The sequence below is a fragment of the Poecilia reticulata genome, linkage group LG20 (assembly GCF_000633615.1).
Source record: "Poecilia reticulata strain Guanapo linkage group LG20, Guppy_female_1.0+MT, whole genome shotgun sequence".
Taxonomy (NCBI): domain Eukaryota; kingdom Metazoa; phylum Chordata; class Actinopteri; order Cyprinodontiformes; family Poeciliidae; genus Poecilia; species Poecilia reticulata.
This window is the reverse complement of record NC_024350.1, coordinates 20,220,599-20,244,706: the sequence shown is the minus strand read 5'-3', so window position 1 is coordinate 20,244,706 and position 24,108 is coordinate 20,220,599. Positions and strand designations below refer to the sequence as shown.

The window sequence follows — 24,108 nt, the reverse complement described above, 5'->3', positions numbered from 1 at the left end:
CCTCTCCCGACGCCTCACACCTCAGTGGCAGCGACGGGCGTGTTTGTACCTGCTGCCTTACGCCACGCCGCTATCGGTCCCATCCTTGGCGTGACTTTGAAGATTAGTCACTGGAGCGTGAAGAAGCTTTTGAGGCGTTGCCGATTCTTTGAAGTTTGTGATGCAAGGTTGGGGTTTTTTTCTTTCCACCTTGTCAAAGTGTTACACAAAGTTTGTGCCAGCTTTGAACATGTAAGGAATAAGTGGAGGGAGCAGTCAGAGGCATGAACATAACATGACAGAGATTTGGATCATCAAAGTCCATCTTGGAGCCGTTTCAGACACCAGAGTGCGGATGCTACTGGTCCCGTCACGCTGACCCGTCACTGTCACTGTCTAACAGCAAAACTTTGCTTGGCGATGAGAACCGCAGGTACATGACAACCTGTTCAGCTTGTATTCACTCGTGTTCAGATTTAAATGTTATGTATGCGATCAGAAACGAGTAGTGGATTCGATGTGTTGGATGTCTGCAGTCCTTTGACTCAGTGTGATATTTATCAAGACGGAAAGATGGAAACTCTTTATTTCTAACATCATAAATAACAGACATAAACAAAGCAGGCAAGAGACCCATTCTTTTTTCTTTATAGCCACAGTAATTGTAACATGTTCGAAAAGGAGTAATAAAAAAAAAAACATATAAACCAGCCCATAAACTCATATTATGTTTTCAGAAGCAACTCAACAAACGGCGCATTATTCACGGATCGCAGGATATTTTTAATCATTCTAAACTTAACATTAGGAATTTCTTTTATAATTTCTGCATATTAATGTCATGGGTAAAAGTGTCAAATGCCATTTTAAATGTGGAAAATTTACTTCAACTACTATTTTATGAATCATAAGGAGATACATAGGATATATAAGTAATTGGCTGATTTAGAGCCTCTGATTCGGTGATGAGGAAATAACCCAGTCAAAGGTCAAAGTCAGTGTTGATTCAATCAGGGTTGCAGGATTTTAACTTGTTTGTAAAAATAAAAAGTTACTCAGAAATCATAATTAAAACCACATCTCAAGATTTCGTTCTTCTGTTTTCTCGTCTTAGAAAACAGAACAACACCATAAACACATCAGTATTTTTTTCCAAGACGCTTTTATTTGTCCACTGGTGAGTTTTTCACCTCAGGGCCACCATCTAAATGCTAATACCTTCTTAATATTTATTCTTCCCTTGAAACTGGCATAAACTTTGCATATATTGTGCACTTGGCTAAATGATTATGACTAAAAACAAAATTGACATTGGAAACAGCAAAATGAGAGAAATCTGCCCAAGGTGACAGCTACGAAAAAGGAGAGCCAACATTTCCCGGCCAAAACTCCCCTTCACTCGTACTTCCAACATGAAACTCATAAAATCTCGACGACTTGATAAACTGAGCCGCTCGCGGTGCGAACGTATGTCTGGACCGGCTGCATGTCGCAGCAGAACCTCGCCTCTCGGTGTCCAGCAGCGCTGCAGGCGAGGGCAGCAGCTGCTGGACACGGCCTCCGCTGACCCTCTGGGTCACAGCAGCAGTGCAGATGGCCGACCAGCAGCGCTGCGCCGCATCACCAGAGGAGAAACCATGCCAAATGTATCTTCTTTGTAAATTTAACTCATAAGCAGAGGAAACTGCTGACTGCAAATAAAAGACAAGCTGCATTAAAAAAAGGGGATTTTTGCTTGTTTATTCGCTTATGCTAATAATATTCTAGGTTTCTTCATAGTGATTCTGCAAACAAACTAATTTTAAGGTTATTTAAAATCCTTTTAGCTGCTGCCAAACGTTTGAAGCCAGAATATGTCTGTCACCGTCTTACAATACAGGCTCCTGAGTGCACAGCCCACAGAGGCAGCATTAGATTGTTCTGCAAACTGTTAATTGTAGAGAGCTGACAACAAAATTAAATGCAATGCTCTGTTCGGCGGCGGCATTCACTGACTGACTGAGACGATGAAGCCCAGGCTGCAGCTTGACTGTTTAATGCGGTAAATTTCAGATGGAAGCTTTTAGTGAAACAATTGAGCATTTTTATCTTTCCTGAAGATGACAAATAGTTTTTTTGACTTCATTTATTAGGATGTTGTCTCAGAAGATGCAGTCTAGCATAAAAATGATGACATGTTGCAACAATTATAATCTCATGAGAATATTTAAGTATTTAACTTTAACTTTTCTTTCTTTCCGTCCATGTTAACAAAGCAGAATGTCATCAAAAATACATTTTGGTTTAATTCAAATTAAAAAGTGTGAAAAAGCCCAGTAGCTCTAGAAATATCTGCCATTAGGGCTTTTATTTTTTAAATTTTAGGTTGGACTAAAAGCGAGTTATTTCATGAACGCATGAAACCGATTTTAAATTGGTGTCAAAAGACCACGGCTTAAAGCTTTACTCCGTCTCAAGCACTAAATTAAAAGTGGAAGCAAATGCCAGCAAAACACCCTGGAGCCAAAAACTTGTTGATTATAATAGTGTTTTTATTTTTTGTTAATAAGTGTAGATTCAGGTGGAACGCCGTAATAAAAATCCAGGGTAAAAATCAAGCAAACTTCTTAATCTTCATCATTTTTGTTCTTCTTCCTTTTCACTGTAAAATAACAAAGCTGAGGCAGCAACCTGTTAAATCTCACCGGTAGACTCGTGTAGCTTAACATCTTTTACAAACCTGAGATATTTTTCTGACCAAAATGTTACTTTGTTTTACTGTTTACTTCATCAGAAACGTGGATCCAGATGCTGCTGTGGTTTATTTGTCTCAGTCATTTTGCTCACTTTCGATGAAGTGTGTGAATCTCAGATTACGCCAAGCGATGTTACCAAAGGGGGCATCAATAAATATCCACTTTATTCTTGGTAATGCTGCTGAATAATTGATCATGTTATTAATCTCTGATAGAATCACAACAGCTGCAGTAAAACTGTGTGTTTTGGGATGTTGTGCTGTAGTTTTGTAAGTAAGTGGTTAGCAGTTAGCTAACTTTCAAAATGTTTTCTTCTGTTACACTAATTGTGCTTCTTTGGACTTGACCACTTGAAAATAGTTTGTGCACATTTTGCTGATGGTAGCGTTATTATTGTTGTATTTAATATGTAGAAGTTGATGCTTCCACATGTTTTTTTTTTGTTTTGTTTTCCAGTATTTTCTTGGAAAGAGACCATTTGTTTCCATGTGAAAATGAGCAACAACAAAACAATCAAAAATAAAATCAGATTCTTGCACTTTTCTATACACAATGCATTAAACTCATGTTTATTCAATTCCAGGGAGAAAACAGACAGGCTTTCACATTTTTCCGATTGATCAGACTGAATTAAGAACAAAAACTATTTATTGTGATTCAAAAGCTGACCAGATTACTTTCATACGTCCATCTGGTCATTAATTTTGAAACGCTCCACGTCTCCAACAAACAGCAAACTGTCTTTGAACCAAAAAAAATAAATATATCCAAATCACACTTATCACCTGACGTCTAATACGCTGCAGCATAAACGAGTTTCTCTCAGCTCCCAGGTGCAGGTAAATGAGAGCCAGCAGAGAAATCACTCCATTTGCATGTTAGCTAATTGTGTCATTGCTCTAGGCTTCCTAATAGTCAATGAATTTTCTGAGGAACAGAGTTCAGAGGGAATAAAAATGGCTGGAGCTTCAAAGCATGTAGCGACTATTTGTTGTGAAATGGGATTTGCCGCAGGTGAAAGGAAAAAGAGGTCCTGCTGTGAAGGGCTGTGGTATTGAAGTTGGGAAAGATATATGAGGCAAACATGGTATAATCTTTCTCCCAAGACCATAACCACCCAAGTGAGGAAGAAGAAAAACCAAATTATTAAGCACATATAAAACACTGAGCATTTATTTGGTCAAACTTTTTGCATTTAATGTTGCCTTCGAGCTCCGTTGTTACGGTTTCATTTCACATCACCTGCTGCTAAATAAATGCAGCTAAAAGTGTGAGCCTAAGTGAATAAACACCGAAGCTCTTCTGGAGAAAACGAGACCAATGTTTTTTCCTGCTTTTGCCATGTCACAGTCGATGCGCCGCACAATACATCACTCAGTTATCGTTATGAAGACTGGAGTCTCTATAGACGCTTTAGCAGATTGAAGGACGAATGGAAACGGTTATAGTTCCTGTTTACTCTGGGAAAGTGTAGAAAATAAAATATAAAAATATTTTCACACCTTATTCCTTGTCCTGTTGTCTAAATCTGACTTTCCTTCCTTGTATCTTTCCTCCATGTTTCTCTCTATGTTTTCATTTCTTCTTTTTCTTATTCCCTTCCTTCTGTCCTTCCTCATGTCCTTTTTCTTCTTTTGTTTTATTGCTTTATCCTTTGACCTTTCCTGCCTTTCTGTCCCACTTGTGTCTTTATATCCGTCTGTCCTTCTGTCCTCCCTCATCACCTCGACCTTCACTTTCATGACCTTTTCTCTTTCCTTCATTTGGTCCTTGTTTACCTTTTCTTTTTTGTCACTTTTCCTGAGCCCTCCTCCCTTTTTCACTCATTTCCTAACATTTGTCCTCCTTCTCTTTCTCTTTCATCCCTCATGACCTTATTGCTGCTCTTCCTCGCTTCCTTATATCCTCCCTCCTTCCTCATGCTCCTATTTCCTTATTTTCTTTCTTCCAATTTCCTTCTTGTGTTCAACTTTCTTCCTTTCTTTCCTCAATTGTATCTTTTATCATTTCTTTCCTTGTCTCCTTCCTTGTCTGACCTACCTCCCTTTCTTCCTTTCCTACCTTGTTTCCTCTCTTTATTATTTTCCATCTCTCTTCTTTTCTTGTCCTTTTCTTTCTTCCAGTTTTGTTCTTCGCTCTTTACTCGTTTCTTTCACTGCAAAAAAACAAAATTTGACCAAGTATTTTTAGTCTGGTTTCTAGTGCAAATATCTTGGTACACTTGAAATAAGACACAACTAACTTAGCGAGAAATGGAGGCTTATTTTAAATAAATGACTCCTTAGTATTGATGAAAAATTAACTTATAACATGGGGGAATGATTTGTTATAAGTGAAATAATCTGCAATTGAAACTAGATCTTTTTCATCAATATTTACTTAAAACAAGTTCCTATATCTTGCTAAAAAAGTTACTTGTAAGTCATTTTTTTGTTCTTATTTCCAGTGTACTGAGATATTTACACTAGAAATTAGACCAGAAGTACTTGGTAAGATCCTTGACCCTGCCATAATTTCATAATTTTTCTTTATTGTTATTATTTTATATTCTAAGACCTTTGATCCACATTTTTCCCTTTGGACATGAAAGACGTACAAACCCTTTCCTGTGGCGTTTTTAACTTTTGCTGGGACTCTGCATTGCGATTTAAATGGCATCTAATTCCAACATTGCCAACAAAACCTGCTCCACATGAAAGGAGGAAATCTGTTTATCCTCACAGCTGGTGGAAAGCTGCCATGACACAAGACAAACAAGTTTCCTGTTTCTCTGCTTATTTGATTGCACTGGTTGTACATGTTTATCCAAAGCCACTTGGAGGGAATAAATCTAAATATAAATAGACTTTTTATACAAAAATAGGTTTGGCTAGCATTTGTTCTAATCATAAAAGAATCTGGTGAATCTGGTAATACAGGAACTAAAATACTGTTGTGATTTTTACACTTGATTACTTTTCATTCAGGCTCCACTGAAAATATTCCATCTTCTGTACATGTTTTATGTTTTCCTCCTTGCTATTTCATACTTTAATTTATGATAAACCCCTTCAGATTTGTGCAGTTTTTGCTAATTTTTCTGTGAAACATAACCCAATTATAACCAGAAACATCCCTATTCATGGATATTTTTTTTTAAATATTAGGGGGACAAAATGCAGCTTAAAAAGCTGAAATACGTAGATTAAACGGTATTTAAAGCCTGGTGTTGGCAGGAGTGCACTTCACTTTACTTTTAGGTAAATTCAGTTTCAAGACTCCAATAATTGATACCTAACAGGAAGAAGTTACTTGGAGTTGATCTGGACTGACTGAGTCATAATCTCCCTCATGAAGGGGATCAGAACCACATCAGAGGAAATGAGGTGCAATAAAATCCTCAATATGATGTGCAACTATGTGACTTTATAGGTTTGTTGTTGGCATTTTTATTACTTTTTTTTAAGGATTCAAGGATTTTATTGTCATTCCATTTAGCAATTTTTGTGGTACGACATTTGAACTCGGGTCCCAGATCAGGAAGTCTAATAATAAATAATGGAGTGCTCTATACTAGATATGTGTGTAAATAAATTAATGATTTTTTTTTAAAAAGTAAGAAGTAGCTGAATTATGTGCAGCTTGAGTACAGCAGTTTAACTGCTGCAGAGAGGAAGTTGTTCTATATAACAGTTGTTATTATTTTTAGCAATTGTCAGTGAAAATATTTATGCAAAAAATAAACGGTTGAGCGGTTGAAGTGCATGGGTGTAAAAGTTTGTGCGGATAAGAGTCGCCCTGCAAACACCTGTTGGAAAAACACATCTGCAGATTTTCTGAGGATGGTTTAAACATAATTAATGAACAGCGAGGGGAAGCGTTGATTTGTTTAGGTCGGTATGATCTGCTGAAGGCGGAGTGTCAGAAAGAGTAGAAACTTCTTAAAGAGTCAAATTTCCTTTAAGTTATATTTGAAAAGCAGAGCATTTTTCTAAGGACTGAAGGTAACATAGTTACTTGATTGTGCTCTAAAAAAATACACAGTACCATCCATTTAAATGTTTCACATCAGTAAATACATTTTAATCTTGTTTGTCTGATCACTTTTAGGAAAGTTCACCACTTTCCATGTTGGATACAAGCTGAAACTCAGGTTTTCTGAATATTTCAATGTCTTTGTTGTCTTCTCTGTATTTGACAGACTAAATTCAGGTCTGTAGTCAGATTATTTGATGCAACATATTTTGATATCAGCCCAATGTTCAGTTTCAGGGGAAGTACATTTACCATTGTCTCTATCAAACATGTAAGTGAAACCTCAGTGATGATTTATGATAAGCAAAAACACTGAGGTAGGATCATTGTCCCATCGAGGGTAATTTATCTCACATTTACTAAACTTCAAGCAGCTTTTAAAGAGAAAATTCAAACCGTTCCTGCTCCTTTTTATAGACCCATGTCACTTATCCATTTCAAAATTTTGAATTGAATTCCAGCCCAGCAGTGTGCACCTCTACTCATAAAGCCAAAGGCAGTGGGTGATTGAAAGTGTGGAGAAAATTAGTTTTATGTCTCTCCGTCTTGCGGATGGGAGCCATTTTTCAGGATAGGGGTTGATATGTGAAATGTCTAATTTGACATAAAATTCATTTAGCACCTCCTTTTTTCCTCATTGTGGATTTAATTTCCAACTCCAAATAAGGCAGAATGAGGCGACTGCAGTTCATCTTCGCAGTCGTTTTCAGTCACGGCGCACGAACGTGCACAAATAAACGACGTGCTGCGCCGCTGAGGTGCTTCGGAGGCCATCACACAAACAGAGACATTGATTTACAAATAGATGGGGAGCATTTTCACAGCTGTTCGCATTGCTTTTTGCTGCAGAGACACGCAGACAGACAAGATATTAATGGACAGAACCCACAAGGCAATTATTTCAGCTCTGCAGCACATGGCAGCGAGACCAATGGGGAAGGTGTATCGGGTTACCTTTCAGTGTTCTGAGTCAGTAAGCAGCATCTCCAGCTTTCTCTCGCCAGTCAAGCTGCCTTGGCAACAATCGGCGCAGAGCGGCTGAGGAGAAATGTACAGCGCTGGAGATTACAACAGGAATCAATTCAGTCAGCTCCCTCCATGCGGAATAAAGAAAGAACGGTGACACGTACTTATGTGTGCAGCATCGGCAGCTAGAGGAAATTATAAAACATGATTTAAAAAGATTAAGCCGTAATGAAAAAAGTGAGTGCTATCCATGATTCAATGGCTTGTTGAGTCACTTTAGTAGTGGTTTTCTGTCCGACCTTATCAGCCTCTCAAGTTGTCGTGGAGGAATTTTCTCTCACTTTTATTTCCTGGAAGCGTTGCCTCAGTCAACAGGTGTTTCTGTCCAGGTCAATTAAGGCTCCAACATGTCACCGTTTTTTTGTACATATTTGTTAAAACTGTCACCGTGTCGTGACAAATGATGTGTGAAAAGATCGAGCTCCTCCACCTCCATTCCAGCAAACGACTGTAAGAAACTTTTCTAAAAAAAAACACCAAACATTTGGTCCAAGTCATACAGTTTAAAAATACTTAGGAAATGTGAGTACACTTCTAAATTTGAGGGAAAAAAATGTCTCTTATCATGTCTCTAGGAATCATTTTGGTGATCCTGGCTGACAACATGAAACATTCGTTCCAATGTAATGTCAGACGGTAGCAGGAATAAAAGCCATTTGTCTTTTTGTGCGCCGTGTACAAAAGTTTGATTTTTAACTGCTTATTACCTAAAAGTCAACGCGTGTCAGACGTTTGTGTTTTGTCATTTTTTAAAATGAGACGCCACCTTTTGAAAAACATCCTGGCATGAAAGAAGAACTGAAGACCTGCCTGTTTTGTGCTCTTTATCGACAAGTTGTGATGCTGCAAAAGCTACAGTCGATTTCAAAGATGATTTTCATTGATTTCAAAAGAAATCAATGAAGATCAAGACTTCTGGGATGCGGTTGTTTTATTCTGCTCTTTATAGGGCCAGTATGATGTAAAATTCACTGTTTTTTAGCTTTAAATCATGTTGCTTTGATTATTTCATGCATGTCTGAAAAATCTTATGATCTTCATAACAACCATTCGGCTGCGCAGAACACCTGGATGGACGTAGCTCCGCCTTCCTTGCAGCTGCTGCACAGAGCAACTCTGTCCCTTCTTTCAACCACTCTGCTCCTTCAGACTAGCCAGCGGCAATTAGCAAACACCTGTTGGAACTGCACACCTGCTGAGCTCGTTATACGAGCTACTTCTCAGGGCAACGCTGGCAAAACGTTGAAGGGTTAAAAGAGGAGCGCCGTTGTGATGACTTCCTGCAAGTGCGGTTTCAGAAAGAGCAGGAGCTTTTAAAGAGACAGAGGCCCAATTTCAAGGCGTTAAATTACAAAGTTTAATTTATTTAAAGTTATATTTGATATATATAACAATTTTATAATAACTGAAAGAAACACACGTACTTGATTGTGCTGTAAAATGACCCCATGTGCTTAGAAAACACATACTTCTGCCCCGTGATGTAATAAAGGGGCAGTAGAAGCTTAACTTAAACATTAAGTTTTCTGAGACGGTTCTTGGATGCATCTCCTACTCTCATCACGATGTGATCACGTCAGAGAATGAGATGCTTGATGGAGGTTGTAATTTTAGTAAAAACAAAAAAAAAGAAAAGAAACCAAGGTCAGATGGAGAAGCACCGATGAAATAAATGTGCGTCCTTCCCCTAAGAAAACAACAGCGAGTCAGACATGAAGTACGCCAGTACGGAGCTGTAAAACAGCCCCGTGACCAGCACCCCCTCCTGATTTATCTGACAACAGAAGCAATCTAACGCTTCTGCTCTGATTTGTCATGTTCGCTGTGACCTGTCTGCAAACATCAATTTGAAGTTGGTGTCAGACTGCTGGTTGGAGCCGCCATAGGATGGAGGGGGAGCATGTACGTCCGTGTACCTGCAAGCACATTAATTTTCGACGTCGGCTGCAGATAAACATCAAGGCCACTTGACAGACTGCGAGCAGCTCTGGTTCCCCACACATGCACCAACCCACACAGAGGAGCGACAAACTGGAGCAACATTATAGACGTGAATCATCACTCAGGCATATTGTTGTACAGAAAAACAACCGTCACAACCTCTCATCTACTGATGAGTCGCTTCTGTTTTCATGTATAAGAACGGGGGGGAAAACTCATTAAAATGGATTTAGTCTGAAGGCATTTGCCGGGCTCTCACAGAGGAAGGTGATCGTCCGATTTATGAGGCAGCAAAAGCAGCATTCAGAGGTCAGAGGGGTCAGGTGTTGAACCTTCACACACGATCATGAAACTGCAGATCATTGTCACCGTGTGTTTGACTTAGAGCTTTTATTTCCTATCTCTTTTTTAGGTTTTAGTCACATTGCCGTGAAAAGCTGTCTTCCTCTCTGTTTCAGATCAAGACGGCATGAATAAATGCAATGTTCAACTGATATTTTTGATTTAATCCAAACAATGGTTTACGATTCTGTAACTGCCCAAAAATTGTACTCGAGTAAAACAATTTCAACATATTTGTGCTCAAGTAAAAGTAAAAAGTGGCCAAGAAATTACTCAACAGTAAGAGTTAAAAAAAATAGTAGGTATAAAGTCTTCTCAAGCACAAAGCGACTGATAAAATTATCAGTCATTTAATATTTAAAAATTACAGAATAAGACAGACCAAAATATTAAGTTAAGTGAAAATTTGGGTATCTTAAAGATCAAAATGACAATAATTCATTTTCCAGATTAGTTTCTTTCAATAAAAAACGTATGAAACTTTAACAGAAAGTGAAGGAATATTGGCTGTAGGTTAGTTTTAATTCAACATGAATACATTACCTACAGTGCAAGGCATTCTGGGTAAATACAAACAAAGCAAACGTCTGAGTCTAGTGCGAGCAGGAGAAATGGTTGTGGCATTTTACAAAAGAGAAATCTAACAACCGCTAAGTCTCGACGCCACTTCCTTTCTGTTTACATTTTATGAAGAAGGAAGTTGCGCCCAGTGTCGTCTTATTTCCTTCAGTGGTTTTTGCTGCAGCGCCACCACAGGCGAGGAGGGGAACAGGTTTTTTAAAAGGATTGCTTTGACAGTGTAGTGTGAAAGCAAACCACAGCCTCTGAAAATGTAACAAATGTTGCAATTTTGGTCCCAAATCGAACTGAATCTACTGGACTATCCAGTGTGAAAACAGCTTTCGATCCCAATGCTGGACATTAATCATGAAAAATAAAAGCATCCGCTCAACATCATAATACTTGATAACTACAGTATTTATATGCCAGATGTGAGTTTGGAAACCACCGACTCCTGGAAAGCTTCCCTCACTATTCCATGTCATTCCAGTCTGGAGATTTTCTCCAGACTGGAAGAAATTCATCAGTCTGGAGATTTTCTCCAGACTGATGAATGTCGTTGACTTTATTTATCATATTTTTGAATGTTTTGAAACTGGGGCAAAACATGTTCTGCTTTTTAGATCATTTAGTTAACTTTGTGTTAACAGAGAAGTTCAGAAAATAAATGTATGATTTTGCAGACGGGCTGCACAGTGGCACAGTTGATGGAGCTGTTGCCTTGCAGCAAGGAGGTTCTGGGTTCGATTCCCGGCCCCGGTCTTTCTGCATGGAGTTTGCATGTTCTCCCTGTGCATGCGTGGGTTTTCTCCGGGTACTCTGGTTTCCTCCCACCATCCAAAAACATGACTGTCAGGTTAATTGGCCTCTCCAAATTGTCCCTAGGTGTGACTGTGTGTGTGTGCATGGTTGTGTGTCTCTGTGTTGCCCTGCGACAGACTGGCGACCTGTCCAGGGTGACCCCGCCTCTCACCCGGTACGCTAGCTGGAGATAGACACCAGCACCCCTCCCGACCCCATTAGGGGACAAGGGTGTAAGAAAATGGATGAATGGATGGATAGATGGATGGATGGATGGATGGATGGATGGATGGATGGATGGATGGATGGATGGATGGATGGATGGATGGATGNGATGGATGGATGGATGGATGGATGGATGGATGGATGGATGGATGGATGGATGGATGGATGGATGGATGGATGGATGGATGGATGGATGGATGGATCCACATTATCTCCAACCCAGAAAGCTGGAAGCTGTCGATCACAGAGCCAAATCACCTGCAAAAATCAAACTTGGCTTACTAAAAAAAACATGGTTACTCAGTTATTTTATGTTTTAACAAAGGAGCCAATTACTTTCTCACATTTATATTTTGATACCTTTATTTGCCCTTTATTAAATTAAGTCAATTGGCAGTGAGGATTTATCGATGTTTTCATGGGCGCGACCGAGGAAGTGCTTTTTTCTACAAATGCGGCACCAATTAGGAATAAGTGGCTTTCCAATGGTGTAAGAATTATTGCCAAAAAGCAGTGTTGCAACAAAGAAACTAATCAAATAATCACAACTGTTTATTTTTGTTAAAATTAGTTAAAACTGACAGAATGAAAGGTGTGGATTCTGTCTTTTATAGCCTCTCCTGCTACAAAATACACTTAAAATCCACATTTCTCCCCGCTGGGTTAAAGAAAACTAATAATCTGCTGGAAAAATGGAAATCAAAGTAAAATTTATGTGCCTGATAGTAGAAGACTGTTTGGCTAATCTGTCTCAGTTGTATAAACTAAGAGTCGTTTTACCATAAAGAGTGTGTGCAATAAAATAAGAAAGACACAAGTATGAGAAATGTGTGTGTGTGTGAGAGCGTGATATTCCAACATCAGTGTTTCCTTGGATACTAATCCTATTTACTAAGGATTGGATCCATTATTTAGGTTCTCAGTCTCAAAGCTGAGTAGTTGCTATCACCCTGTGTCAGGGACAGAGACTCAGAGCAGGTAAATATTGAATATTTAGTGTTTTCTCCACACCACTTCTGAGTGATTAATTCACTAAAGGGATCCAATTCGACCATAAGCTGTCATAAAAACCTAGATTTTTACAGCTAGAGTAAAACAAGCATTGAAAGAGTGTCTTGTATCTATTGGTTTAATAATAGCTACCACTGATACAGCTGTAAGGTTGCATCCTTTCCACGGACTGGAATAGTTTTTCTGATCCTGCAGCTCCTCGTCTATCATAAAAAACACAACATTCAGGCCGTTAAAAAAGAAGAAGAAGAGAAAAAAAACAGCCAGTAAAGTAAAAATAATCGCACAGGGCTCTAACAAAAGCAGAGGACGGTGTTTGCTGCAGAGTTGACACAAACAGAAAGTCTGAATAAAACGGCGCCACAAATTACATCCTCCTCATTTTGCACTCGATAAAAGGACACAACAATATGCGCATTGAAACAGGAAATCTTTCAAACGGGCGGCCGCTGCGTTTGGCTTCTCACAAAGCAGAGATATCCACCATGACATTCACATATTGTTGCTCCTTCTTGTGTTGCCCTCAGTCGCCCAGTAATAACATTTCAGCCATGCAAAAAACGCAGTGGTTTGGTTAAACAGTTGACTGGCCAATGACCTCGTGTGTCACTTTACATTATTTACAGAAACTAAAGTGGATCTTTAACAAGACCCCCTTTCAGCAAGAGTGCGTCTAACTTCATTTAGTTTCCGGCAAAACACTCAGCATGTGTCATGAAGTCTCAGGCCTTTTCGTATTACACGGATAAAAATGAAATAAGTAATTGCTGGAGTAGCGTTAGTTTGGAGGCAGTGCTGCAGTTTTACTTAGCTCATCAAATGACAGATTGTTCAACTTCTACATCTCCTGTTAAAGATGTAATAGTTGTACAAGAGACGGGAAATAAATGATGCCACTCTTTGCTCTCGTTCTTAAACAGAGAAGTTTGCAGAGATCCTAGACCACAGGTGTCAAACTCAAGGCCCGGGGGCCAAATATGGCCTGCCGTAGCTTTTTATTTGGCCCTCTAGAGTCCAAATTACATCAATAAGTCCTTGCAGATTTTCACAAATCTGCAAAATTCACACAAAATCAACAAATTTCTAATTTTTTTCAGATTTTACTGCAAATTTTCTCAAAATTGGTCAAAAACACTGAATGCGTAGCTGATATTGCAAGTGATAATAGGAGTCACAATTAACATCGTACATTACCGTAAATATTGTAAAAATGTCTTACAAACATTTCTAAATGTTCACCAAAAAAATCTGTCATTTTGATTGCAAAAAAGGAAACTAAAACAATCACAAAATCCCAGAGAAAAATCTATGTATTGATATTTTTAAAGTTTAATTGGTTTTATCAATATATTCTGGCACAACTGGCCCTTTAAGAACATCCAGATTTTTGATATGGCCCAAAATGATAATGAGTTTGACACCCCTGTCCTAGACAGTCTGGAAAAGTCTGAAATTTAAAGTTTTTTTTCTGGTTTGGATGTAAATGGGTAAAAAAAAATAAAAAAAATAGCAAATTGAATAAAGTTTTTACTTCCATGCTGGTTTTTTTCTATTTCAATCTCATTTTCATTTAATTTTGTGAAGGAGATGTTGGTGGATTTCTTACTAAGATCTTTTTCTTTACCAGATTTTGTACGGTACAATGTGTTCGACTTACTTAATGAGAAATAAACCATCAGAAGTACAAACTACCAGTGCAAAGTGCATCTGGAGCCTGTGGAAGAAATTTAGAGCACAAAATCCCACCTGATTCAAGATCCAACTAACAAAATAAGTTGAAATTGTGGCCAAATGGTTAATTTCTACTGCATAATCAACTCTTCAAAAGAGAAAAGGAGGCAATTGTTTGCAATTTGTTGTCGTTAAATAATTTAGACTTTAAGTTGATAAGTAAGTTGAATGGCGTTAGCATAGTAGTGCTAAAAGTAACGTTGTAGCTATGCTAATCCTTCCATGCATGAGTTATGATCCTTTATGTAAAGGTTTTATTTTCCAAAGTGTTTTTGATTTTCTTTAGGCATAAAGAATTAAAAAAATAAATCAAATAAAATTCTAGGTGATCAGATGTAATTTTCTCCAAATACTGGATACTTCTGAGTTGCTTTTTCGTCTGTCGGCCATATTGGATTTAAGCAAAACTTTCCTGCACTTGCAATGAATGGCCAGTAGTTGATGGTGTATTGGATGATGCACTTGTGTCCAGTTCAGTGGTCTGTGTGCATTTATAACATAAAAATATACAAGAAACAAAAGAAAATGGCTTTTAGAAAGCTGTCCACTGCAGTGACCTCTATGTGTGAAAGGGCTAAGCTAAGCAGGCTAAGCTAATCAGCTAACAAATCTACTGTGTAGTTTGCAAACACTAAACAGATCCACGTTTTGTTTGGTTACATAAATAGTTGTGTTATTCAACTTTTAACCCACTATTCAATGTAATCTAAACATCAGCGCATTTAGATGAAATTGCTCATTTCTACAGTTTGTGCCCCTTCCTGACAAATCTAGACACCCTCTGCTAACAGCATCTGGTCCATTTCATATTTTCTTTTGAGATCGTGCTGTTCATGATATCAAACGTGTGGTGTATTTTTCTCAGGAGCAGAATAAGCTGGAGCTGGCCTGTCCAGCCACTAAAGTTCTTCCCTTCCGTTCCTTCCTTCCTCTGTGTCCCAGGAGGGCAACTGGAGGAGAATGACTGGTAAAACCCAGACCAGCAACGTCACCAATAAGAATGATCCTCGTTCCCTCAACTCCAGAGTCTTCATCGGGAACCTCAACACAGCCATCGTTAAGAAGACCGACATAGAGGTCATCTTCGCCAAGTACGGCAAGATAGTGGGTTGCTCTGTGCATAAAGGTTACGCGTTTGTTCAGTACATAAACGAAAGGAACGCCCGAGCCGCCGTGGCAGGAGAAAACGCCCGGATCATTGCTGGACAGCCTCTAGGTGAGTCGTTTCTTGCATTTCAGTTTTCATTTGAAACTAATGAGCGAGTGGAGAGCTACAGCCATTGCTGCACTTTCCCCTTGAAACAGAAAACATTTCAGCCGAGCCGGGAGCAGGACTGCCTCCCCTGGGAACGCCGAATGCCTCAGGCTTTCCTCAGACTTTCACTTCACAACGTCTATTGTCTCTGAAGTACTGAACCCACTGAACTGTCTGTTTGTTGTCAAGCTGTTTTGGAGAAAATCCCCTCGGAAAGTGTAAATCATCCACTTGGGGGACTTGATTTCACCATTTACCAAACAGCAATGTGGTAACAGCACGTCAAAGCTCTCGTACCAAACAATTTACAGCAGAACATGATATGTTAAGTGGCCTGGGATGTCGCTGCAGTGCAGCGTTTGATCGTTTTCTTTTCTCCTGCACAGACTTTGCAGTGGATTGTTTCAGAAGATTTTAAGGCGGTAATTTATCATCTCTTTTGTTATATCAAAGAAATTAGGAAAATGTGGAAAGCATTAAAAAATGCTGGTTGTTCAGATTTAAAGATGGAGTATATAACTTTTATTTTTTTTAAGTATATTTATTTTACATTTTGTTAAAACCATGTTGTGACAGTTTGATATGAGACAGATAAAATGTAAAAACAATCAAGCTCATCTGCCTTCTCCCAGTACTAACTAGAAACAACCAATCAGAGCCAGGAGGAAGGTCTAAGCGCTGTCAATCATCTTCTTGGACGATACAGCTTCTTCCTGAGTGTGCCAGGAATGCTAAGGCTAGTTAGCATGGCCACAATGATGGCAGATAAACAGTTTCCTGCTATCACATTTAGCAGCATGTACATGAGGTTGACTAACAGCGCTAAGACCCTCCTCTTGGCTCTGATTGGCTGTTTCTGACCGGAAGCGGTGCATTTCTGGAGAAGAGCTTGATCTTTTCACAGATAATCTGTCTCATATTATATTTCATTAAAACATAGTATTAGTTGAACAAATATGTAAATATATATTTTTATAAAAGTTACATGCTGCAACTTTTAAAGCGCTCTTGCTCCTGTTTATATTTTGGAGACATTTTGTTTGTTCATGTGGCATCTTATATTACATTATTCATGGGCGGCTGTGAATGTCCACTGTTCAGTTATTTTAGTACGACTCGGGTTGCCGGTGTTTTTCCTCCAGTTTTTCTATCCACTTAACTTTCCTTTAACAGGCGGTACTCTGTGAACAGCTATCTTCTTTAGTAGGAACCTTTTGTTACTTTCCGTCGTTGGGAACGGTATCAGTGACTGTCTGCTTGATTGTGTTGGCCAAAACATTTAGGATTCAAAATGTTCTTTAATCTATTGAGCTCCACACACCTTCCTGAAACTTGCACAAATAATGTTTATGGTCGTAACCTTTCACCAGAAACTCACTTAAAAAACAAAACTATCCTTTTCACTTGCTGATGTTGGAAATGCTGTTGCCAAAACAGACACCAAAACTCAACCAGCTGGTATAAAAGTAATATTTTCCAATAAAAAAGACAGAAAATACATGCAGCAGGAAAGCTTGTGATTTCATTCTGCATTCCTCGTGTGTTATTGCCTTCTTTTTTTTATTATTATTATTATTTGAGAGCGCAAATAGATTGAAATAACTTTTATCCAAAGTGATTTTGGTTCACACCAACGAGGGGATTGCGCCCTCGGCGTGTTAGTCAATCTACAAGTTAGGTGGCTGGGGCAGGGACGGGAGATACATCCTTAATTGACAATTAAAGCCACACTCGGCCTCATCCTCTCAAGCTGATCCTTCTAATAATAACACAGCGGAGAAATGAATCGGCTATATAATGATTTGGGTCGAGGAAGGACCTCTGCAAAGGATGCGGCTTCCAGCACAAAAACATTTCATTAAAGTGTTATTACTTGCAAGTTGATTGCATGCCGGTTTCAAAGGTAAGCTCGTATATTGTTGTTTCTGAGGGGACAGCGCTCATATTTTTCGATTTCAAGACATTATTGAGCGTGTTTACTGAGTTCAGTCACACTGAAGGCAGAAAAAGGTGAAAAAGGCACTTTTTTTTTTAAAAGGAAGCGACTGTTTTGACTTCAGAAATTGTTCCCAGGAGGTCAGAAACGGCGAGTAAAAAGTGCCTCTCCTCTCAGTGACACGTAAGACTGCAGAGTCATCGCATGCTCCCACCACTGGGAATGAGACTGCGTGGAAACCGAATGTGTTTGTCTGCATCAGGATGAAGAACGGGATGAAATATTCTACAATAACACAGCTGGAAGCACCGCCTTCCACTGGCGCTGAATGAAAAACTCAATGGTCCATTACTCCGTCAAATCTGAAGAGGAGTTAATGACGTCATCGCTTGGATTCAGAAAACAGCTTTCATTACTAAATAATGCAGCGTGTGATGCTGTTCTGAACTGCATTTTGCTCCTCTGTGGTGCTTTGCATGAGGCAAGATGTAAGATGTTTTAAAATGCATTTCGCTCTGAAATATACAGAGTTAAAGAAATCTCTAAATGTAACAAAATGACAAACTCAAAAAAATACAGAAGCCTTTATGATGTGGACAAACATTTTTCAGTAGTAAGCAAATGGTTTAGTAAGATAATTACGTATTTTGATAGAAATGTTTGTTAGTTTGTTAATTTAGTTTGTTAGATGTACAACATAGTCCTAGATTTAACTTAAAATAAATTCCTTTTGGACTGCATTGTTCTACACTTTGCTTCATCCAGAGACAAAACAATTACTTAGTGGACTAATTTTAGATTTAAACATTAATCCATTTGCTACCTTTTGACCAAATGTGTGTGTGATGTGCCAGTTGGACACTTTGAAGTTTGCAAGAATTTGCCTCCAGTAAAGAGACCCGAACAAGATGGCTGTTAACATTAATTCAACATTTGGACGCGTGACTGACATGGACTGAACGGCTTTGTTCTCTTCCTCTGCTGCTGTTAGTAAAACTACAAAAAATGTCATAACATTTCCTTCTGTTCTCTGATTGGCCCAGTAGAAATTCTTCTGGAGAAATCCAAGTGAATGGGAGAAAGCCCCAACAGAACACTTTAGGGAGATGAGAATTGACCAGAATTGCACAGGAACGATATGGCTACATAACAAACCTCAACTCTGAGATGACTGCGTGTTTATTTGGATCCGATGACTGAGGTGATTGATCGGATTCGGTACCTTGATTCTGATCAGCCTGGATGCATCTTAAAACCAAGAGTGAACAGCATCTTTGGCACAAACGTCTGCTTGCAAAGTGCTGTTACATGCGATCCAAATTGGTCTCTTATTGACACAACACTGTTTGTGTCTGAAAAAACTATAAACTTCGGTCTGAATAGTTGCAATAGTCAGAAAATGAGTAAAAAAGCAACCAACCAAGGTCCCCTAAAAATATTACAACCTCCAGAAAGTATTACGTTGCAACGTTGTTTTGCTCAATGATAGCTAAATGTAAAGAAAAGATGGTAAGACGAAAACCTTCTGCCTTTTATTGCTTGCTTTTGCTGCAGTGACAATAAAATAATATATTTCACTCAAAAAAACTGCTGACCTGAACAACATATTCAATGGCAAAATCCATTTTTCAACATTTGTAGACCTTTTCTGCATTAATTGTTGTTAAAACACACTGCTTCATGCGCTCTCAGAAAACATTGCTGGAGCCTCTGGTCTTATTTATGGTGAAATGAGCTCCAGTCTTGTTTTTCCCATCTCTGAAGGCGGTTATTACAGCCGTGTCTTGTTGTGGCTTTTTGTGTGTCTGCCCTGAGCCGGCCGATGAGTGATTGGCAGGAGGTGATTGAAGTCCTGATGGAAAAGGACAATGAAAGAATAGCATCCTACATTTTTCTGAGGGAGGCCGTGTGTAAAGGTGAAAGGAACTGTGCAAACCGGAAAGATTCGGACTCTAACGACATCTCCGGAGAGCCTGTCTTTTATAGTAACAACGCATGATAATCTGTCTGATGGGGACTTATTTTGAGTAGCTTGACCCTCTCTAAAGAGATCTGCATTCCCTTCACCTGGAAGTTTCATGGTGAAGGTCCATCCCATTACAATATTAATGACCACAGTGAAGGATAATGTGTGATGGATCACCAATCATCCTGCCTCCAAATGGCATTGGCAAGAGTTGGGCACATAAATAATAAAGTGATTTAGATGCAAAATCCATCCTAAGCGGATTACAAACGCAGTGGCACTGCAATCAATCGTCATTTTGGGCCAACAGGATGCATAGCAAGCAGGATTGTGAGAGTAAACTATACGAGTAAGCAGCAGAGGAATGAGCAGAGACAGGTAGTGGCGGAAAATTCAACGAGTATGAAACCGAATGCCGTATATAGTCACACTTACTACCTCATTATTTTTCAAGAACAGGCTTTTAAAGCAAACCCTTGCACAAAGAATTACAAAGCATGATGTGACAAACAAAATGACTTTACAAAATCATTTGGAAAAACCTTGTTTGTTAATTAATTTTAGTATTAAATAAAAGAGCTATCAAAATTAGATCAAGATTTTTTTCACAAAGGGTTGATTTTTAAGCTGCTAAAACACTTAGAGTAAATATATAATGTGACTTTTGTTGTCTTTAAATGTGGTTATGTATTTTATAGGCACATAGTGTCACAATCAAGCAGGTTATGTTACCTTCAGTTGTTATAAAAATGCAGTATAAATAACTTAAAACTATATCTGATGCTTTGAAATTGGCCTCTCTCTCTTTGAGAAACCCCTTTCTGATACTCCCACATCAGTGCTACTCCACGATAGAACCATTCTCAGGAGCGTTGGACTGAGAAGTAGTTTGTATGATAAGTTCAGCAGATGCTCAGTTACAGGTGTTTAGTATTTGCTGCTGCTAGTCTGGAGGAGTTGATGGAGGGAGGTGTGTGTGAGATGGGAGCTCCAAGAAGTAGCTTTGTAGAAATAGGTGACACTTTCTATTGACCCTTTGCAACTAGATCACTCAATCATTCGAGACGCCATGATGGACGCCAGAAATGAGGGACGAGAGTCTTGAACAGAGCGACTGAAATTGTTTTCTTAAGTTGTTTTTCCAGTTTATTCATGGCTTCTACATGTTCGAGTCGAGCTAATTTGTCTGTGAACGTAACACACCTGGTTGGGCTCACAGACGGCCTTGTTTACAAAAGTTGGAAACGGCTAGCTTAGAAACCGACCCGTACCTCCTCCCTCTTGACGTGGTTATTAAATTACAGATTGCCTGAATTGACACCACGTGATTTAAATCACTATGTCATGAATACTGTTTCCCTTTATACCGGAGCAGCATTAAAAACGTACAGAAGACGAGATGCTAACCAGTTTTTTCCATACATGCTAGGCTACATGACGGTGCGGCATTGTCTCCATGGTAACCAATGGTTACGGCGTACCTTCTCCATAATGCGATATTTGGTATCTTTCCAATCATACTTACCTAGAAAGTAAATGAACATTAGTCTTCTTATCTTGTAAAAAGTGTTCGCTGCTAATCTGCGGTTACACCGAGCTCTGACAGTCATTATGATTGACGGCTGGTTTCCATAACCGCCGTATGTTTCCTCATTAAAAGTTATGAAATTAAATGACAAGTTCGGTTTGCATCCTTGCAGACAATGAGTTTTAAAGAAAACTTGGTCCACAGCATGGCAAAAGACTGACATAATAGAAGTTATTGCAGCTACATGTGACTTCGTGTAGTTTTTGTTTTTTAATTTGTCGTCTTTGTTTACTACTCTATGAACCCAACTATGTAAAAAGCAGACTGTGCATTGCTTTGTTTTCAGACCTGAATGTTGGCTGCAGGACTGAGGACAAACCTGGTTTTGCGCTAACATTCAACAGGCTTTCATGTGTCTGATTCGCCTTGTGAAAAAGACATTGATTTGGCCCCATCTCCTTCAGCATGACACCAAATTCACTTGTAAAATGATTGCAAGATGAAAAGACAGTTTAAAAGAAACAGCTACTTACCTAGACAAATATTAGGCAGTTGAGGCAGCAAAGAAAAATGCAGCACCTCGGTATAAAACTCGTGTGACTCAGTGAATAAATATCACAGGCTTAACATTGCGTGAGCGCCGCAGCCCGGGGGGATTTCTTCTTTAATGTCGATCCAGCCCAATCCTCCTTCGTCTTCTCCACCTGGCTGTTGTAAGTCTTTCCATTTTCACCAACAGCATTCACAGGCTCGCTCCCCGCTTTGATATTTGTGCGGATAATTCAAAGGGTGTCTACAATGGCTGCACACTTCACTAACTTAACTTTGAGTGCCAGTTTTTTGAAGCATGAACAGCCGTGAGTGAGAGTCCCTGTGGGCGTTGCAGCGAGATGGGCCAATTCCTCCTGATCTGCTGGACTGAGCCGTGCCAAAGCTAACCCCACGAGGAAGTCTCGGTATCTTTCATGTCCCTTCCCTTGCCTCCGAGGCCGTAGGAATATTTAATGCATCTGAGCATGTGTGTGCAGGAAGCCATGCGAGAATTCAGCTTTGTGCCTCATTCGATTAAAGAAAAGGACTACTCCGCACAAATTGCTTTATCAATATGTAATCTATTTCTTCTCCTTCCGCTCTTAGTCCCTGTTGCTATCTTTCTGTGTCCTTGCGGGTGATTAGAATGCACCCCGGTTGTCTGTCTGCTTCCTCATTAATCACGCTCTGAAGGAGAGGCCCGGACGTTGAATGCACAGTTAGCCTGACCCGGTCCTTAACAAAAGCCTCTAGATATAACACCAGGTATTGAGTTGCACACAGGCTCATGGTCGTGCCAAACCAAAGCTTCTTTCTCTGCTATGACGATCAAGCTTGCTATTTACCTCGGCTGCAAGATGCTTCTTTTTTTTCCAGTCTCGGCTTCATAGATTCTGGCAAATGCTTAGCTGGGGCCAGAGCCACTGTGTGGACTGGAAGTGAGATGGATTACCGAGTGGATTTTGGCATCAGACACTGCGGCTAATTCTCTGATTGGAAACCGAGGTTTCAACAGTAGAGGAACACTGAGCTGTGAATCAGAGTCGACTCTGGGCTCCACAGGCTCTGGTGGTCTGGGTGTGTTTGTTTCAGCTGCATTTTCTGTGTGCAAACTCATCTGAGACATATACTTTACATTACACATAACTAACAACTCCGTATGAATCTGTTTTATCAGAATTAAGGTGTATCCACACTAGGAAAGCCTTCAATCTGCTTGTTTGGTCGGGACCAAAAGAAGACTGTTTTTGGTTTGGTTTCTTTCACATTTTGCCTTTTTGCAGGCAGACTACGTCTTGCTAACAAAGCCAAGCGGTTGATGATTATTGCTCCAATTGCTTGTTGAACTTTTGTTGTGCACATTTCCAAAAACACTCTGTTGATCCCAAAGGGGAATTAAATGTTGCTACAACTCATACTAATTCAAACTTCTTAAAAAAATTACAACTGCAATACCATTTTAAATGTCAAGAGCAGCTCAATCAAGGAAAGTTTTGTGATGTCTGTAACTTTGGCATGGCATCAGCAATGGATGCTGCATTCTGAGTAAGAAGAGATGCTCTGTGGAAAAAACTGGATCAGGTACAATTTGAGATTAATCTGTAGATGCAGCTGTAATGTTAGCAACACTCATTTTTACCATAATGTCCAGCAGCAGTGGCTCATTAAGTCTGAAAAGATTCATATTTCCTGTAGCTGGTTTGGTCTGTATTCAAACCAGAAGCAAACTGCACCAGAACTTGTCTGGAAGCGAACAGACTCCATCTCCATCTGGTTGTTTGTTCACACAAACTCTGGTCCATCGGCAAGTCGTGCACTTTACCGGTTAATGTCCGGTTCGGTTCTACACCAGGTAGTGAGCGATCCGTTCCTCGTTATTGTGGGCGGAATAAGCCCAAAGCAGCTGTGGTCAATTCTCCGCCTATGTTTGCAGCAACACTGAACGGTCGAGGTTCTGGTTCTGATGGATTCAAATAAACCCAGATATTTCATTTTGTCTTATAGAAAATTCATTTCTGGCCCAAACATAAAGATAAAGTCATCGATCAGTTGACTATTTTGCGACACGTGTAAATATATTAACATTCTTTTACTTTATTTTCTTCAATGTGAAATTTAAGGTAAAGATTTAGGTAATGAGGTCAAAAGATGTAAACAAACAGCCACGCCAGAAATTTCTTTTTTGTTTTTTTTTTTCCTTTTAATCCAAAAGAAAAATAAAATTCACATCACAAGTTAATATTATATAGTTTGGGTGTTTCACACTGTCGGTGCAGAAAGCTGACCTCCGCTTCACCATTTCTCTCTCCTTTATTAGTCTTCAGAGAGTCGAGCCGTTAGCATCGCTGCTCGTGATTTGACTCTCTGAAAGCAGACGGCATATCCGTGGTCTAAAGATAAACTTTAATGTTTGCAGTTATAAATCACGAGCCAATCGACGAATGCGGTCAGTTGTCAATCCGACGGTTTCGGCCGTACCCTGTCGGTGGTTCTGGTCCTACCCCTGAAGTTGGTACAAAAATCTGA

General features: G+C 39.3%; 1 protein-coding gene across 3 annotated transcripts in view; it reads left to right on the top strand.

Moving 5' to 3' along the window:
* The window catches only part of ralyl (RALY RNA binding protein like), a 126,439-nt gene that overhangs the window by 42,990 nt on the left and 59,341 nt on the right, over positions 1–24,108 (top strand). For all 3 annotated transcript variants that reach the window (XM_008396540.2, XM_008396539.2, XM_008396538.2), the window contains exon 2: positions 15,309–15,582. In XM_008396540.2, the coding sequence (XP_008394762.1) occupies positions 15,327–15,582 (256 nt within the window). In that variant the 5' untranslated portion in view covers positions 15,309–15,326. The remainder of the gene's footprint in view (positions 1–15,308; positions 15,583–24,108) is intronic.